Raw genomic sequence first — 18,535 nt, 5'->3', positions numbered from 1 at the left:
GCGACTGAAATAGAACAAGCAAAAAGATGCAACAAAGCAAGCAATGACATGGGAACAATATAATTTCACGTGTTTCTCGTGAGAGCGTAGGCTTTCGCCCCTACACTCCTTACGGTTGCTAAAGGGACTGTACATTTTTAATGAATAACCTTGCCGCCTCTAAACACAAAGCGCGTTGTTGAGGTTGCAGCAGATGACAAAATAGCGACAAACCGCGCAGGTGGCGCTCGCGTCGCTATATAACAGTACAAGATGGCCGCCCGTTAGTAAGTTATCGCGACAATTTTCGATTATTACGGCAGGACGCCCCGCGCGTTCGCGGCTCTCAAAATCGCAGTGGATGTTATCTCGTGGAGCTGTCTGACGTAAGTTCCTGCTTCCTGCCCTCGTGATTGTCACCGCGTGGCGGAAATGGCGAATTTGTTGACAACTCGCTCGGGGTGTCGCGGTAGCCCGGATGTTTGAGCGAAAGTCGTGCTCACAGCTGCCTTCACACTCGTCGTGATTCTTCAATGGATGCGGCAGAAGTATGAGCGATGAACAGCCATCGTCGCGGACATCTGGTTTGTTAGCCTTGCGCATCATCTCAGACCGTTGGCGTCTCACTTCGTTGATGAATGGAAACAACTTTATTGTAAGACGTCTAGCGTTCCTAGCTAAAAACGGGTTGCCGCCGTTCTTCCCCCCACGTGGGTGTATATTTTTGTTTAGAAGTTGAACGTTGCCCGAGGTGGTGGGTCACCCGCTGTTCTGGAAGAACGTGGCGTAGAAGTTTCGTCCGCGTTGCTGAGCGATCGCGGCTGAAGCTGCACCGCGCTGTCGACCGTCTTGGATTCGACTGCCTGGTTACGCAACACCGCGTCGAATTAACGAAACCTCCGTAGCACGTGTCTTGCCTGTGCGAAAGTAGTGGTGTAGCCAACGCCGATTGGTGCAGGCGTATTGACGATTTTGCACGCTGCTTGTGTAACTTCGACCCAAAATGAAGCATCGCAGACTAAACCTTCAGCGGTAAGCCTTTGGGAGTCCGAAACCGCTCATTCTTTCGATCGAAACATGTCCGACTCGTTGAAATAAGCCTGCCTCCTTCGATGTGTGCCGCATTTCCGATCTCTGTGCACTTTGCTTCTCTGGAGGTCACGAGAGCGTTTGCTCGATTTGCCAGTCTAATCTGCACGCATTCGTGAAAGCTGTGCTCTTCAACGCCGGCTGATCTGGTCTTATAAATTCTGTAATGTTATCTTCGTTGTTGTGAAAGGAGAGAACCGAAAATGCTCTACATTAATCTACTCGTGCAATACGTAACAGAAACGTAAACATTCCAACGCAGCAATTTATATGCACGTCTTGCATAGAACATGGTGTTTCCATATGAGAACTGCGTGCAGTGTTAGTGATGTGTTAGTGGGATCATAGTTAACTAGCAATCCTTCAAGTGTCTTTGAAAAGAGTACCCACATAACACAAAAATATGTGTGCGAGGTGTAGCAGACTGAACACAGGTTCACAAGATGCTGCCCTAGTGTTCTTGGAGCAGTTCATGGCTTTGGTTACGTGGTATTCTGGGAGAGGCCACAAGTTAACAGAATGCTGGCACAAAAGCTTAGAGCCCTGTGTTATTTTTTCTGCTGCAATAAATAGGTAATGACCCTGCTCCGTTTTCTTGAAGGTGCAATGGTTAATTATTTGGATACATTTTGTAGAGCTTGCAGTTGAAGTTTGGGTTTCAGGGAGTATCGAAAAGTGAAACCATGTCTTTTTTTTTCTTACTTGTAAGCTTAACTGGTCACATGACTGCACAAAACAGTGACGTGGGTGATGGCAAGTGCATGGGAGCGATATGCTGAGCACTGCAGCAGAAAGCATGGCAGCCAACACAAACTCATCACGTAGGTGAATGTTGGTAGCTTATGTTGAAAGCAGGTTGATTTTAATGTCGTAAGGTGTTTTATATTAGGCAAGCTTCCATGGCATGCTGATTAGAACTGATCTCAGGTATGTTCAGTACATTTATTGTTAATATTTTGTATATGATGTGCGAGCGTCTCCACAAGTCTGTGAATTCTTCTTTTATAGACATAAGAGACTCGGCTATAGTCATGGTTAATCAGCAATGGCTACCCAAGCTAATTAGTAAAAACTAAATGAAAAACGCGTAATGGCTTTCCTGCCAGGGCAACTACATTGATGAGGTGGGCTGCACTCTTCTATGCATGAGGCGTGAGCGAGTCACTTTCAAAAAATGTTTTGAGAATATGGAGTGCAAGTCTGCCACATCCCTCTAAGCAAGCTGAAACAACAGCTTGTTCGTGTCAACACTGCCTTGAAAAGGAGAGATGCCCTGTTGCTTCTACAAAATTTTGTGCCAAGACTCTGAGGCATGCTATTTAGGTGAGACTGGCAACTTTAAAGATCGGGTACAGCAGCATCATAACAATTTAAAGACATCATTTCGAACACCCCGGCAGGGCATTACAAAAAAAAAAAGCTAGACACAGTCTTTACTGGTACTCGGCTTCCATCGTCGAAAAAGAAAACGTCCCGTCTGCTCAACGCATCTTTCTGCATACAATCTACTACTCACACAATAAATCGGATATGGGGTCCACTTCTTGGGATACACACAAGTGCATTGTGTCTTTCGATGCATACGTAATAAAGGTTGCCATGCATTTGTTCATTGTGAAAAAGTTGCCGATATTGGGTGTCGAAACGTCAGTTCTGTTATTAGTGTTCTACTTGAGTTTGGCGAGTGTAAGTTTTCTTCAACCTTGATGTTTCACGACAGTGAAGCGCTGGAAAGAACAGAGACTTTCGAAGAACTCAGGGCAAGGCTTTTTCCTTGCCTAATGAGCTTTTGTCAAACGCTAAATTGATTGATATGTGGGGTTTAACGTCCCAAAACCACTATATGATTATGAGAGACGCCGTAGTGGAGGGCTCCGGAAATTTAGACCACCTGGGGTTCTTTAACGTGCACCCAAATCTGAGCACACGGGCCTACAACATTTCCGCCTCCATCGGAAATGCAGCCGCCGCAGCCGGGATTCGAACCCGCGCCCTGCGGGTCAGCAGCCGAGTACCTTAGCCACTAGACCACCGCGGCGGGGCTTTTGTCAAACGCTAGATATCAGCTATAGTCATATACAACTTTGCAAGTTCACAGCATTTCCTCCTCAAAATTGCACAAGTCTCAACCAACGTGCGTGCACTCCCAGGCCGATGTCATGAGCCGGACGGCTGGCGACTCCATGTTTGCGCAAAATTGCAGAGTGCACGAGCACTCTGCATCGGCTGCTGCGCTAAAGTCGTTTGGGCGGGGTCTCTCTGAACTTTTCAAGTTGTATCTTACTATACACCCTTTTCATAGTTGTAAAGCTAGCTTTCCTGCTATACATTTTTCCCAACCAATGGGGGCTAGTCACTTACTGTTAACAGCATATTCAAGCACGGTTGCTATAATGTAGACTTGGCTCTCTTAATATGAACACGTATATTAGACAAGCCCCAGCATGCACAACCAGGGCCTCGCTTCCATTTGAAGCACGACAGGTGCAATCATTAGCTGGGCAAGCATGCAGTACATAGAAGTGTTCTAGCAGATTATGAAAAGGGTCTATAGATTTGTTGGCTATCCTTGTTTACTGTTGACTGACGTTTCACTCCTGTTTTCCTCTCTCAATGAAGCAGGTGCCAATGGCCAGCAGGCGTATGTTTCAGGTGACCGGATCCCTCAGCTCGGTCGGGGTCGTACGCGATCTAGCCCCCTGCCAGTTGCACAACACCATCCACTGCCTGGTGTGCAGCCGGGGCAACAGTATCAGCAGCCAGGGTCGCAGCCACAGCCGGCCATGTGGTGGCCCAACTCTCTGTTCCGCCTGATCCGGCCCCCCGTACTAGTGTTCCCACCTGCAGTGGCCTCACCTTGTGCTGTTGTACATCCGACGACCAACAGCGTTGGCCCGACTGTGGGTAGAGGGCCCCTGCCGGCCGCAACCTGGATTGCCCTAGGTGAGAGCTTGTGCACTGCTGCTACTTTAAACCGGGGATAGCGGCGTGGGGACAGTTGGCAAGTGTCGGGTAGGTCTATTGTAACACTTGTCTAGTGTTAAAATGCAATTGCGAAGTCGGAGCAAGTTTGTTCCAATGACAGAGTGACGGCGAGAGTGAAGAGTTCCAGTGGGAGAATAGAAGTGGAATCACAGTGGGAGCCATTTCACAAAGTGGGAAAAGTTGCTCTGCCAAAACCGGCAGTGTGGATTGTAGCTCTGCGTGATGCACTTGCTTCAACATGTTTGCCTGCTTGGTAGTGCTGTCAGCAGTAGGGTGTTCTGGTGGCAATAGCGAAAGGCATGGAATTGTGCAGCCCTAATTCCACTGGTCGATAATGGCAACCTGGATTGAACTTCAGTTTCTGCATGAGCAATTTATTGTACAGTGATGGGGACGCTGAAACTGCTATGTAGAAGAGGATATTCGATGGAATTTGACAGCGCAAGGGAATAACCACATGTATTCAACTTCAAACCTAAAAAATAGTACTCCATTTCTGCCTATCCCCAAGGGGACGGCTAACATTCTATTGACAGATTTGGAGGTCTTGGTCTCATGCAGAGACATAGATCTGCTCACTTGCAGAGTCTGTTGGCAACTTTCATTTTGCCATTGGAATTCAACATTGGTATACTACGGATTCAGTGTGGTGACCTAGTGGTTATGGGTTTTATTTCTGACTACTGTGGCTGCCTTTCGGTTGGCGTGGAAGCAAGGACAGCCATCTACTTTAATCAGGTGCATGTTAAGTGAACCCAGGGTAATCAGAACTCAATTTCGTAGTGGTCCGGTGCAGCACGGCTAGCTTCATTGCCGGTCTTATTTTTTTGTCTTTCTTTATTTGCATTTTCTTTTTCCTTTTCATTCTCTCTGGGTTCTACATCTCAACTGTGTGCATTTTTCTTCGCTTTCCAAAAGAGGTGGGCAGAGAGGATATTGTTGTTTCATTTTGCGGGTGCATGATCACGCTGTAACTGCATGTTTGGTTTATGGAGTGCAGAGACTCACAGCCCAATGACCTGAAAAGATCGCACTCATCTCCCCGTAAAGGGAACCCTGAGTAGTATGCGAAGCAGCCATGGGTCGACTTGGAGATATATGAAGAGGTGCTCTTTATTCATCACCGTGAGCGTGCATAGTTGTGCACACAGCCGCTTTGCGAGCCCTCGGCCCCCCGCACTCATCCCCATGTCTTCGTTCATACTTCTACGCTGTGTGTGAGAGAGAGAGAGGAGTAAGCACGTTTATTATACAGAGCAGCGCAGCACTGCTAGTGGGGTCCACTCGTGCGAGAGCCCGTGCCAGAGCGGGGCAGCGCTCTACTGCAGAGCCATCTTGTGGGCGCTTTAAGTACTTGCGTGACTACAACACAACGGCCAACAGAGAAGCTCCGACCCTAAGCTGCTTAGCATCTAGAGAAGTGAAAGCATGTTTGTAGCAAAGTAGCAAAAAAGCACCCCCCTACACTGTGTAACTTTCTGAAGTCAACGGCCTGGTAGTTAAGAATCTGCTTAATTTTTTCTTTTGACCAATCACGTCTTTGAACCAAATTCAGACATCGTTACATTGAACATGGAATAAACTGCCTATGGGCTTAATGGAGCGCATAGATTATGCAAACATTGTAAAAGCTTGGATGGCATAAAGACACATGTCATTTGTAACAGCGTTGATTAGATAAATCGGACTTACATTTGGCTTTTGTGGCACAATGATGTAGTCTTTAATTAAAGACTGTTACTGTTGTGTGACATAAAGATGCTTCAAAGGGTGCAACTGCTTTGAGACCGTGATGGTACTCTTTATCAACCTGCAAAACAGCATACTCTCGTTTGGTGACACTGGCCCATTTTCAACTGTTGGCCCCAGGCAGGGCACGAATGCTGCATGCCAACAGCCAGGCTTCCGGTGCCATGGCTGCCCAGCCTGATATTTTGCTGGATGCCAGCCACTTACCATTGCCCTCCAGTCGGCGCCGGCCAGGTACACCAGAGGTCAGTGACCTTGCTGACCATTCCTCTGCGGCCAAGCCGAAGAGGCGCTTCTCAGAGCAACCGCCCCCCAAGGTGGTGATGGACGTCACTGACGCCGTGCTCAACGACAACAGCACGAACAGCAGTGTCGACCACTGCAGCACACCGTCCCCCGTGGCAGCGTATGACCCCGTCCTTGCTGCTGGTAAGTTGCTGATAGGCCCTGAGGCCTCACTACACCACCAATTCGCACCGCAAGCTGATTTTTGTTTACTTTATTTCAATTTACATGACTTAGTACTACACCGCAGTTAAAAACAGCATTTAATGTCCACAATGCTCTCCTTAGCCTAATTGTTCGTTGGATTCGATTGGTTAGTCTAACAAAAACACGAGTCCCTCGAAAAAATTCCCCCATCTTTCACTGTTGTTCGCAAGATAACTTCTAAACTTGGAACAAATGTGAAATGGTCATGCCATCTGTTCAGATTTAATCTGTTGGTTGGTTTTGCTCTTATATGACGGATGGTGTGACAGAGCTAATTGGCTATGCTCGTTTCTCACATTCCTGTGCATTCTGTTGACATGTGGCAACAACAGAGAAGCTCAAAGGCTTATTATGCACTCTGACTTATATGCTCTTATGTTGACTCCAAGGTGCCTAGAAGTAACAATGACAGCTATGGTGCTTGAAGAGCACTAATTATGCTTAAAATATTTCATTACGTTGCACAAGGTATAAAAATAGCATAAATATTACTCTAGCTGAATTTTCAGAAGATAACTTTGTAAAGTGTTACCATATTTATTCGAATTTAGGCCGATAGTTTTTTCAAATTTCTTTCGATCAAACTCTAGGTCGGCTTAGATTTAAGGATATTAAAAAAAGTGCCATTTTTCATTGAAAAAAGTGGTGCACAACTAATGCCACCTAGACTATATTGTAGCCGTTAGTAGCCGAGCCAACACTTGGTTTAAGGGGGGACACGAGTCTTGGCGACGGCCAAAAAATTCGATTTTTCGGTTTCGTGATTTTCATTATCTTTATACCATCCCGCACCTGCCAGCAAAAAATGAACTCGAAATGACGCATCGTTGAGCCAAAAAAATGTCGTGTTTATTGATCCCAGCACTTGGTTTCGCTTACGAAATCACCGAAAACAGCCCCCTTTTGCATTGCTCAGATCGGGTTAACCACTCATCGGATTGCGGCCATCTTAGTCTCATTTGAAAGAGCTTCTGTTGAGCTCGCTTTTCCGCCAGGAGCGAACCTTCAATGCTGCAGCCAGTCTGCGCTACTAGGCAAAAACAAGCGACAAAACTGTGCGGTATCATTGGTCCATAGCAGTCACGTGAGTGAACAGCGGCTTGTGATTGGAGCGCAGGGTCTAACAACACTGGTGATCTCGCGCGCGTGGCCGCAAACACGCGCATTGTCACCGCCATTTCAGAAGTTTTCTAGTTTTGCGATCGAAATCGAGATGCTGAATCGTGCTCGAAAGTTCCGCACACTTCACAAATTCGGCAAGCGACGGAAAAAATGTGCTGTGCAGCCCAAGGAGTCATCGCAGCCAGCGCAGGCTATGTCGGCAGAGCCTAGCGGGACAGGAAACCGGCAGTCGCCGCGATGCAGCTGCCCGACACAAAGGCGGCCTTTTATCGCTACAACTTCTACCAGTGGCGACATGCGCTCAGAGTGCCATAAATCATCGCAACTGCCGACGAAGATATCTTCAGATCTCGGCGGAAGAGCGCAACGGATTTCGCGACGATGTAGCGGTGCAACACAAGCAATCGCGAGGCGACCACGGTACCGTCAGAATCAGCTGATTGCACTGATACTTCAACAAGGCGCCAGGAAACAATGCTGCCACTTGTGATCAAGACAGCAGAGAATGCTGCTGCAGCAGATTTCGCAGCCGGAGAAAGTATGGCGGCGACTGCGACCGCTGTCTGCAGTGCTTCAAGTATGTGCGATCGAGCTGCGAGGATAGACGCGACATTTTTGGCATCGGTTGACCGGGAACCCATCGAGCATCGCGCCCAGCAAGAAGCAGCGGAACTTTCCTCGGTCTCGGCAACCGATCGCAAAATGAGTGTTCTCGTGAGTCAGCGCAGCACCGAAAGTTCGTCGGCCTGGACGTATACCATGGTTGACCTCGACATGGTGAAAGTTTACTAAACGAACGTTCTGCTTGCCGAGTGTGCCGTGGTCAGTTGACCATCGAACGTGACGCGTGTGAGTACAGCGTAGCCGTTAAGCTGAAGCTTCACTGCAGCAACTGCGGAAAAGTTGGTTCGAAATGGAGCTCGTGATGGGTTGGTGGCATTAGTAACTGCAACCCGCTCGAAATCAACGTTCGCACGGCGCGTGCGGTTCAGAGCACTGGGAATGGTCACACAGCTCTGAATGACATCTTTGCCGCTATCGATGTTTCACATCGGGGCCTTCACACGAAAACGTACCACGAGTACTTGAAAATGAAACTTCAGCCAGCAACAACAAGAGCTTGTGCCGAACATTTGACTAAGTGTGCCACAGTGGTAAAGTGCTTCTACAAGAACCTTAATTTTGGCAACCCCGGAAATATTGCCGTCTCTTTTGATGGAAGCTGGCACACAAGAGGACACAGCTCTCACATTGGAATAGCCTCGGTGATAGAAGTTTTTTCAGGTTATGTGCTAGACTATGTTGTGCTTTCTAATTTTTGACTCTGCTGTGAATGTGGTCCGAAACCCGGTCATGACTTGGTGAAGCTGAAATCGTCGAGTGTGCTCATGAGAGCTCAGAAATCACTAGCGATATCAGGGTGTCTCATGATTTGAGGAGGCATGGCAAGGTTGAGAAGGAGGGCATGATATAACCGTCTGTAGTGGCCTTGGTACACAGCGCACCGCTAAATTTGTGGTGCGAATGGTTTAATGCCGCTATAGCCTAAACACACAAAAAAATTCTGGGTCCTTTTAAAGCCAGAGAATGTGTTTTTTGGGTTCACAGTGAAAGCAAAGCCATCTGAACTGCCCAGCGTGGAAGACGGTGTCATAGTGACATATTTAATGTAATGCAGGTCATAGGTGTGCTATGACAGGTACGCTCCCTGTGCAGGGCTTTCTTGTGGTTCACTTGTGAGACCTTTTGTAAAAATTCAAGAAAGGGTGTAAAAATACTTTTTGCTTTCAACTTTATGCCTTGTGTTGCCATCCTTTTGTACCACGAGAAAATTTAGGTTCAGGGTTGCATAGTCGCTTCTGACCAAGTGAAGTGCCATGACACATGAGAATCGAGGACTTTGAAAAGGACTGCCATATAAATCAAGTCAAGTATTGGAGTCACACTGGTCACAAACATTTCAGTTCTATTCACTAACCTCCAAGTGCGTGTTTCGTTCACTTAAGTACTGTTTGAATGCTTCTATTAGGAATATTGGCAGTTATCAATGCTGCAGCTTTGGCAAAATGTTTCTGGTAGTTTATAATGAAATTAGTGAAAGTGAATTTTGTTGTAGTCGGTGTTTTCAAAGGAGCTGCATTGTATTGCAGCAACTGACTGATGGAATATGATGATTTATAGCGATACTGCGGCGGCATTCCACCGTACTCCGACAGCACAGTGGTTTTTCCCACGGCTTTCTTTTATCTCTTTGCCTTCCCTCTCGCTCACTTGACCAGGACCTGTTGCCTTTTTGCTTGTTGCACTTGTTGGACATATTCTTTCTTGTCAGTGAACAACTCTCCGCGGTGGTCTGGTGTTTACAACGCTTGACCGCTGACCCTAAGGTCGCGGGATCGAATCCTGGCCACAGCGCCCGCCTTTTAATAGATGTGAAATGCCCTTATGCATAGTCTTATATGCACATCAAAGCACCCCAAGTGATGAAAGTTTCCGGATCCCGCCGCTGCGCTCTCTCATATAACTATATTGTGGTTTTGGGACGTAAAACCGCTACAGTTATGCTTGTCAAATAAATGCCAGCCCACTTTCTGTGCTGAAGCTTCCGTGATTCATCTATTTCTACGACTTCCCCGCTTTCCAGCGAACGTGCGTGAGCGTGTGCGGAGGAGTCGGTACTGGGTGCCCACCGATTTGGGCCAGGTGCACGGCGGAAGCGGTGGCTCTGGCGGTGGCCTGGTGTTCACGGTGATGTCGTACAATGTTCTGGCCCAAGGGCTCCTGGAGGACAATCCCTACCTGTACCAGCACTGCCACGAGGATGTGCTCCAGTGGACCCTGCGCCGAAAGAACCTCCTCGCCGAGCTCAAGGAGATCAATGCTGACGTGAGTGTGCGGGGACATGCCTGTCGGCTTCTCAGGATTCTTGCACCAAGTTTACTTACCCATTTGGCCTCATTCTGCCATTTCGCTGACATAAGAACTATTTGTCAAGAAGTTTCACTCCTTGTTCTAGGCCTATGCTGAAGTGTTTTCATGATGAAAGAAAATTGGGGGTGTACTGGCTTTCATCAAGTTGAAAGTGCCTAATATTACACAACACTCAACAACATAACAAACATAAGAACACACACAAGGTGGCTTCACCAGCGCCTGACTCGCCACGAGCCTACGGCAGACAACCAGTGGGGCAGTCTACTGCAGACGCACCGCTCGAGACAATCATTCGCGCCACCCGCCAAAGAGGACCGCTTCTCTCTCATCTGCTGCCACCCAGGCTTGCCGTCAAGCGTCACCGCTGGCGCTATCGTTCTAACAATGATGATGATAATCGCGGTGATAAACGTTTGCGAGTTCAACGCCATCTACTGCTTGGTAGTTGTGAACCCGAAATGCGGCCGATGTGTGAAACACTTCTGCCACAAGGCGCAAATGACTTTACAGGGGGTGTTAGCACCACCACAACACTAATTATTTTAAGTCAGACCACAGAACAAGCATGAATTATTTGTTTTTTAAATTAATGAGGGTTAAATTAAAATGTTGCTGCATAGAGTGTACATGTACTCCACAGAATGTGCGTGCCCTGCACAGAGAGCTACAAAAACATGCATGCTGTTATTCGAATCATATCTCTAGCTTTATTGTCTGAAACATTTTCACTGATCTTGATATTCACAGCTTGGCAAGTGAGGATTTAGTTTCATTTGAAGTCTCAGATGTGTTACACCTTAGGAAGAAGAGGCCCAACATAAATGGCGGAAGCATAATGGCTCATTGCTTGTGCGACTCGAATTATCCTGCGCATAAGCCAGACATCCGGGTCACTGGCTGTCCAACTCATGACATCACTTTAAGGGGAGACGCGGGTCGAAAAGTCGCGGTTTACCGAAAAATTTTCGCTTTTTTTTTTCTGGTTGTATTGGTATCCTTGGATTATAATCTCTTATTTCTGAAGATATCAAGCTGAAATCCGCTAAAAATGCTTCGAAGCAGGGAGCGATGACGTGTGAAATGCGCAAAAGTCGCCAAAAATGACACAGTTCGCATTGCCCTGTCGCGAAAACGATGCGTTAGTTGCCATTTGCAATCGTGCACGCATGCTGCGAAGGCCTTCCCCTTCACAATCCACTAATAGCCAGTCTCGTATCTTTACGAAGAATGAACCAAAAACAAGAAAAACAACGCATACGTACGCGTTTTGAATATCACGGCAAGCAGGGCGAGGCCGCCATTGGTCGGCGGTGCGCTCCGCCTCCTCCTATCCTTCCTCGGATGTCGCAATCGAGTTTTTCGGTGTTTCTCTGCAGTTTTGCGTCATGGAAAGCCCCGAGAAGCGCTGTCTAGATAATTGAAAGTTCAGAACTCGCCCCAAATATCGAGGGAAACGGCGTCGGACGTTTCCCAAGGTGTCAGTGAATGCCGATGACACCGCTGACCAACGCCCCGACTTCGAATAGGCCTGACACCGAACCCCGCGGCGACAGTGGTTGTAAAAGAGCCGCTGCCGTGAAATTCGTGAGTGCATCCCAAATGAACAGCGGATTCTTTGAGAGTGAACGTAGATCAGTAGGTGCTGCTACTGCCAACAGGCTGCTTTGCGAAATCGATGCGCTGACTGCCTTTGTGGCGGGTGCGCTATGCCCAACCTGCTGCGAACGAGAACTCGGCGTCCGAGGTAGCTGGAAACCGCAAAGGGCTTTCGGCATTCGTCGAACTGTGCTGTGAAAATACCGATTGCCCTGAATCTACACTTTCATCTACGCACGCGTCAAGTCATACTACTTCGACCAAGAACCAAGGGACGAGCGCTCGTTTCGACAGCGGGAGCTCGCGTGATAGCTTGGCTGTAAATGTTGAAGGCAGTTCTGGCAGCACACGTTATAGGCGCAGGCCATGACCAACTTTCACAATTCTGTGCGATTCTCGGTCTTCTGAGCATTCAGTGCAAGATGCTTTTCATTGTGCCCCGATTTGATGCAAAAAAAAAAACTTTCCTAATAAATGCCAACTTTCCAAACTTTCAAACTTTTTTTCTCATTTTAATTTTTTTTGACATTCTCACATCTTCCGCGCAGCCTTTTAGACACTTATACTTATTGTATAATAACGAAGCTTGGCACGCATATTCATCAACACATGCAGAATACAAATATCTACTTGAAATTGCAATGCCTGTCAGAATTAGTTGCGAAAATGTTAGGTTATTGTTTCAATGGAGATTAAAAATTATTAGTCATTCAATACAATATTTTTTCCTTGGTTCCAATATTTCTGTGACATATCTGGATAGATATTTGTACTTTACAATCTACCGAGGGTCAAATAAGATCAGAGACAATGCTTTTACCTAAAGTTAAGTACATAAAAGAGTACCCCCAAAACATGTAACTTTTCGCTATTGTGCATGGCGTAACTCAATAACTATAGCAGCTACACAAAAAATGATTGCATATTTGAAATATCTATGAAAAACTATATTCATGACAAAATTTCGAAGTGTCTATGACTAGAAATAAAAAAAAGTTTTTTCGAGGAGCGTCTCCACTTAATGTATGATTACATTGGGGAAGGCTCATGTTCAACCACATTTTAGTAGGAAAAACTATTGCAGTCCGAAGTTTTACCCAACTATACTGAATAGGTGCTACGGGACATTGAAACGGGAACCATGTCAAAAGGCTGACTTTTCTGCATCATTCTGTTGCCGCTGGGTTGAACTCATTGCAGTACAAGGTGTAAAAATAAAGTACCATTAGATGCGAAGCAGCTTTTTGACTAGCCTGTGTAACGCTGTCCGTCCGTGTCTACGTGCCAATGTGCTGCACCACGCTCTTCTCTCCGCAGTTGCTGGAATGATGCCAAGTAGGTCAAGTCGCAGCTGCATGTTGACGTCACTCTCTCCCTCACCCACAGTAGCTGCTGGCTCCTCCCCCAGCTCGCAACACACTTCTCTATCGCTTCACCCTCTCCATTGCCCGCAACGCTCGACCGCACGTCGAGTGGAAACACTAGACAGATTTAGTTGCGCGTCTGCAGTACCCGTATGGATGCGGCCTGCCACTGAAAATCGCTAACAGGCTGTGTCCGTACGACTACTGCGGATGCGTGACTAAATCTGTCCACTCTTTCGGCTTGTTTACCTGCGATTAAAGGTACACAAAACCCAACCCGCCTCCTGCATTTTTGCGTTTCAAACAAATGTTTACTCGAGTAAATGCTATACCGAGTTTCGCTTCAAATCGTTCTTCCAGCACCTGCTTCGATGCCCGTTTCAACGGGGTCAACGCTGTCCGCACCGCTGCTGCTTCGCATTCCATAGGGGTTCCCTTTGAGGAGATGGTTCATAACTTTTTTTAGACCTTGATAATGTGTACACTGCAAGGTTCCTCGTCAGTGTTTTTATTAAAAGAATTGTTATGCTATGCTTGTATGGTAACACTCTCTACAGTGTGTTCCCTTACCAGAGGAAAGCAGTAACGTCAGGCGTGTGTTTGCTTACCATTAGCAGCAGATCTGATTCCTTTATGTTCATACTGGAACAGTGTGTGTTGACTGCGTCCCATTCTTTTCCGGAAATCAGTGCTACGAAAGCAGCATGCGGGCCCGCAAGGCCCGGGCTTTCACAATGGGCTCTCGGGGGTCGGCCGGCTGTGGCTTGGGACTGCGGCATCGTAATCTGACTTGCCCTCTTCACTGATTGTCCTCCCCCATGCTCCAGATTCTCTGCCTCCAAGAACTCCAGCAAGACCATTACGAGACGGACTTCAAGCCCGAGCTGGAGAAAATGGGTCAGCAAAGCTTCTTCTCTATGCTCAGTAATACTTTATTGATCACTGTTATTTAGTCACACCTTCTGCCATAGTTCAGGGAGCTTTTGTTGTGGATGTGACTGTCCAGAACATTCCACCTGCATTCACTTTTCGTTGTGATTGTGTTGCAATAGTTTCGTACAAGTTTATGGCTGTCTTGCAGCTGTCACTTAGGAAGTGTCACAGTGCAGGCTTTCCAGGATCAGCTTATCAGCTGAATGTGCCTCTGTGCTTCAAGCCTGAAAGTTGCACATTGTCATTGCCATGCTATGCAACAACTTCTTTGCCTTAGACCTTGTGTTTACAGTGCTGATAGCCTGTTGCTAAATCCATGGATGCAACTTTGCTTTCATGTGCAATCGCATAACCTATGGACCACTGTTCTTGGGATGAAAGGCGCGCATTAGGACATGGTATAGGTGGTAATCATTCGTTTTTAAACCATATTGCCGCGAGGCGTATTGCGGATAGTGTTGCGCATGCCGATACCGCCGGCACACGGCCTTATCGTGGTCCAGGATGCACCGCGACTCATCTGCGAAGATCATGGCCTGCACGTCGACCATTCGTTGATAACGAGATAGCGCCAGACGCTACGGCGACTGTATCTCGGATGGTGAACGCGCCTTGCGTTCCAGTGAGACATTTTCTGTTACCCGACGGCCGTCGAACGCGCCTTGCGTTCCAGTGGGACATTTCTGTTACCCGACGGCCGTCGAATGCGCCTTGCGTTCCAGTGGGACATTTTCTGTTACCCGACGGCCGTCGAACGCGCTGTTCGCCTCCCGCTAAGCCGGTGTGTCTGTTTTCCTTTAGTGGGCGCAAGTCCGCCAAATAAACGGATCTCCTTCTATTTCTACTAACCTCCCGGTCTCCTGTCTTCGGGCTACCCTCACTCTTACGTGACATATGGTCGACGTGCAGGCCATGATCTTCGCAGATGAGTCGCGGTGCATCCTGGACCACAATAAGGCCGTGTGCTGGCGGTATCGGCATGCGCAACACTATCCGCAATACGCCTCGCGGCATTATTAAGCCACATAAAAGAACTGTCTTGTTTGTTGTCATGAAAACCAGATGGTTTCTCTGTACCATCAGCTTCTTTGCATGTTTTTGTGTGCTTTATCTGTCTGAGTTTATGCACAGGTCAAGAGTAGCTCAACTGTCCCCATCGATGCACATAAACATTGGCATTCTTGATGCATCTTCTTTGTACCGTATCCTCATAAACATTGTGTACTCTGTGAGTGTAGCACAGGTTAACAATTACGTATGCCTCATCTTCTCATTCAGGTTATGGCTGCCTATACAAACAGCGCACTGGTGACAAGCGAGATGGCTGTGGCATTTTCTTTCGCAAGTCTGTTTTCGAGCTGGACTGCTTCGAGCCGATCGAGTACGCCCGCTCTGACGTTACCGTCCTCGACCGTGACAACGTTGCTCTCATTGCCATGTTGAAGCCGGTTGCTGGCAATGCCAAGTTTGGTGCAGATTTCCGGCTGTGTGTGTCGACGACTCACCTGCTGTTCAACCCACGCCGCGGAGACATCAAGCTCGCCCAGCTGTGCCTCCTGCTCGCCGAGATCGACCGGCTGGCATTTCGCGGAGACTCGCCGGATGGCACGCCGTTGTACGTTCCCATCCTCTTGTGCGGAGACATGAACAGCGAGCCGCACTCACCCCTCTACACTTTTCTCACCCGTGGAAGCCTGTGCTATGAGGGGCTTCTCTCAGGCGACGTTTCCGGGCAGAGCGACGGTGCAAACCGCGGAAAATACGTGCCCCTCGCCAGCAGCCTTCGTCAGCTGAATATCTCTGGTTCGTCCCGGTACCTGCCTGCACCGGCCAAGGAACCTGCATCTCAAAACGTTGATGCTCCCTCCAATTCAACGGAGCCAGCCGCTGAATTTAACAATACTCTCAACCTTGTGCAAAGCAAATCTGCAATAAGGGACATGGCTGCCAAGGAAGAGTCGACGAGTGGTTCTTCGAGGAAGGACTCGCCATCAAAATCGGCTACAAACAGTGCCTCAAAGGACTCGCAAGCAAAAAGTCCACCCGCAGAAGACACGGCGCCGGCGGCAAACGCTTCTGACGCAAATGACTCAACGCCGGCCAAGGAAAGCCGGCAGCGGGTTGTGAGGCACTTCTTGAACCTGATCTCTGCCTACAAGCACAACGTCAATGGCGCCAATGCCGAGGTGACGACACATCACCAACGCGCGAGTTGCACCGTCGACTACATCTTCTACTCGGTGAAAAGGAAGGACACCATGTTCAGGGAGGGCCAAGTGAAACATGCCTGCATCATCGAGGGACCGCTGCGATTACTGGCGACGTACCGCTTGATGTCGCAAAGCCAGCTCGTGGCCGTCGGTGGGCTGCCTAACGAAGTACAGTCGTCGGACCACCTTCCTCTGATCGCAAAGTTCTTGCTTAGACCACCCAGCTAGTGTTGACGACAACAGAACATCAGTATCGCTTTATCATTGGACAAAGTCAGTGTAAATAATGTCGCTTTTTAAACGAACGCTATGACATTTTCATTTTCCAGGCACCACTGAAGCAGCAACAGAGGTGCTGTAGTCATCAATAATGTGTGTGCTGCATTCGAGAGGCATTACTTCTTCCGCCAACCGCACCCTTGTTGTTTGGACGTTTAGAACATAGTTACTGTAGTTTTTGGGAGACAGTGCTCATCCTCAATGCCTGCAACGAAGCAGCCGAATCTTTACTGGTTTTAATGCGGATTTCTGTACAAATGTCTCAGTACTTATATATAATTAATAGTGATAACGGAAAAGTATTTGGAATGAGAAATTCTTATTTGATGCGCTATTAGCACACCCTGAAGCCCGAGCAATTAATAAATTTTTCCCCATCTTTTGGAAGCCTGGAAGAACTTTTTGCTGGAATGACAGCCGAATTATTTTTCCGTGAATAAATGTTGGATTCAAGTATTTAGCCTACCCCTCCCGCTGTTGTGTGTTGATAAACAGTGGCAGTTTTGTGGCACAAAAGGATTGGCAGCAAGGCCTCCTGTGCAAGCTCCTGATATATATATATATATATATAAAATAAAGCTTTGTGGTTGAAATGTTGTTTTTGGTTTTGGAGCCACACTAAACTGGCTTAACTATAATACTACATGAGGTAATGTACACAGTTTAGATAGCGTCGCATCGTCAGCTTTGTTGAATTAAAACTAAAATAGCTGGTAATGTCAGGTACATTGTGATGGCAATTTCTATTGTTGGAAGCTTTCATTCTTGTCAGGTAAGTCGTGTTGACATAATGCAAAAGGTCTTGATGAAATGATCGTCGGGACATTGTGGGAAATATGGAGGCATGACTACGTCTAAAACTGCCATAGCAGTATGTACTCAAACCTCATTAAAACAAAGTTTCATCTTGCATGAAAATAAGTTTGTTATATTTAAAAATTTGTTGGCACAGTTTCTTTCTAACACTGTATTGCAACATTTTTCATTTACTTTGTTATAACTGACATTGCAGCCGAAGTAAGAGATTGATTTGTAGAGGCTCACCGCCAGTGGTAAACTGATGCTGGTGACATTTCAGCGATGTTGCCATTGACAAAGCAAAACATCGTTGCAATAGTTTTCTTTTGTGAGATCAGAGACTCTCAGAAGATACCACTTGAGTTGTGGAAGGGAACTTGCATGGCTGAGATTACAACTGCTAGCGCTATGCCTTGATGTTCTTGGAGAAAGAAAAAGTACAGATAAAGATTGCAAAGTTAAAACTTATCCCTCAACCTGAGGGTCTACTCTGACACGACTACTCAAGTAAATTCACGGACCGTTGTAATACGAATGCATTACACCTAACGAAAACACTTTTTTTTTGTTTATGCAGGTATGCCTAATGTCGGCATAATTTTGGCTTGAACACTTAGTCTCTGGCTCAAACCATCTTTGAAAAATTGGTAGTTACCCAGATTGTGCTTTCGAGTTGTTGCTTGCGGAAGTTTTTGCGCTTGGAAATTTGTTGTCTCTACATTGTATTTAAAAAGTGAAACTGTTTTCATGAAGCATTACGGGCCTGTTCTAATTAAATGAAAGTTTGTTACGTTTTAAGAAAATAGACTTATGAGTAAGCGGAACTTAAATACAGGCCTTTGAGACTTTTTACAATAATCATTAAGTAAAAAAAGAGTATGAAGTTAATAAATAGTTAACGTGCTACGAATGCACACGTCTCAAAAATGGGCTTACATTTATTCCTTCCAGTATTCTAGCCTCTATACTTCCAGTGTTTCTTCTCTTGGTGCAACCGAAATAGGT

At 46.9% G+C, this 18,535-nt stretch overlaps 1 protein-coding gene across 6 annotated transcripts; it reads left to right on the top strand.

The window, feature by feature from the left end:
* The first annotated feature begins 251 nt into the window (after positions 1–251).
* Positions 252–17,197, top strand: LOC119167357 (protein angel homolog 2). 6 transcript variants are annotated; one of them, XM_037418827.2, is made up of 6 exons: positions 252–365; positions 3,691–4,011; positions 5,923–6,231; positions 10,061–10,302; positions 14,138–14,207; positions 15,522–17,197. In XM_037418827.2, the coding sequence occupies exons 2-6, from the start codon at positions 3,852–3,854 to the stop codon at positions 16,679–16,681; spliced, it is 1,941 nt and encodes a 646-aa protein (XP_037274724.2). In that variant the 5' UTR covers positions 252–365; positions 3,691–3,851; the 3' UTR covers positions 16,682–17,197. The 6 variants fall into 6 exon arrangements, with proteins under 6 accessions (XP_037274724.2, XP_037274723.2, XP_075740779.1 ...); XM_037418826.2 differs by having other exon boundaries at positions 256–365; positions 3,688–4,011; XM_075884664.1 differs by lacking the exon at positions 252–365 and adding an exon at positions 404–563.
* The last annotated feature ends 1,338 nt before the right edge of the window (positions 17,198–18,535 follow it).

Source organism: Rhipicephalus microplus, unplaced genomic scaffold (assembly GCF_043290135.1).
Source record: "Rhipicephalus microplus isolate Deutch F79 unplaced genomic scaffold, USDA_Rmic scaffold_42, whole genome shotgun sequence".
NCBI classification, from domain to species: domain Eukaryota; kingdom Metazoa; phylum Arthropoda; class Arachnida; order Ixodida; family Ixodidae; genus Rhipicephalus; species Rhipicephalus microplus.
The sequence above is the reverse complement of the archived record's forward strand: the minus strand, read 5'-3'. Positions and strand labels throughout refer to the sequence as shown.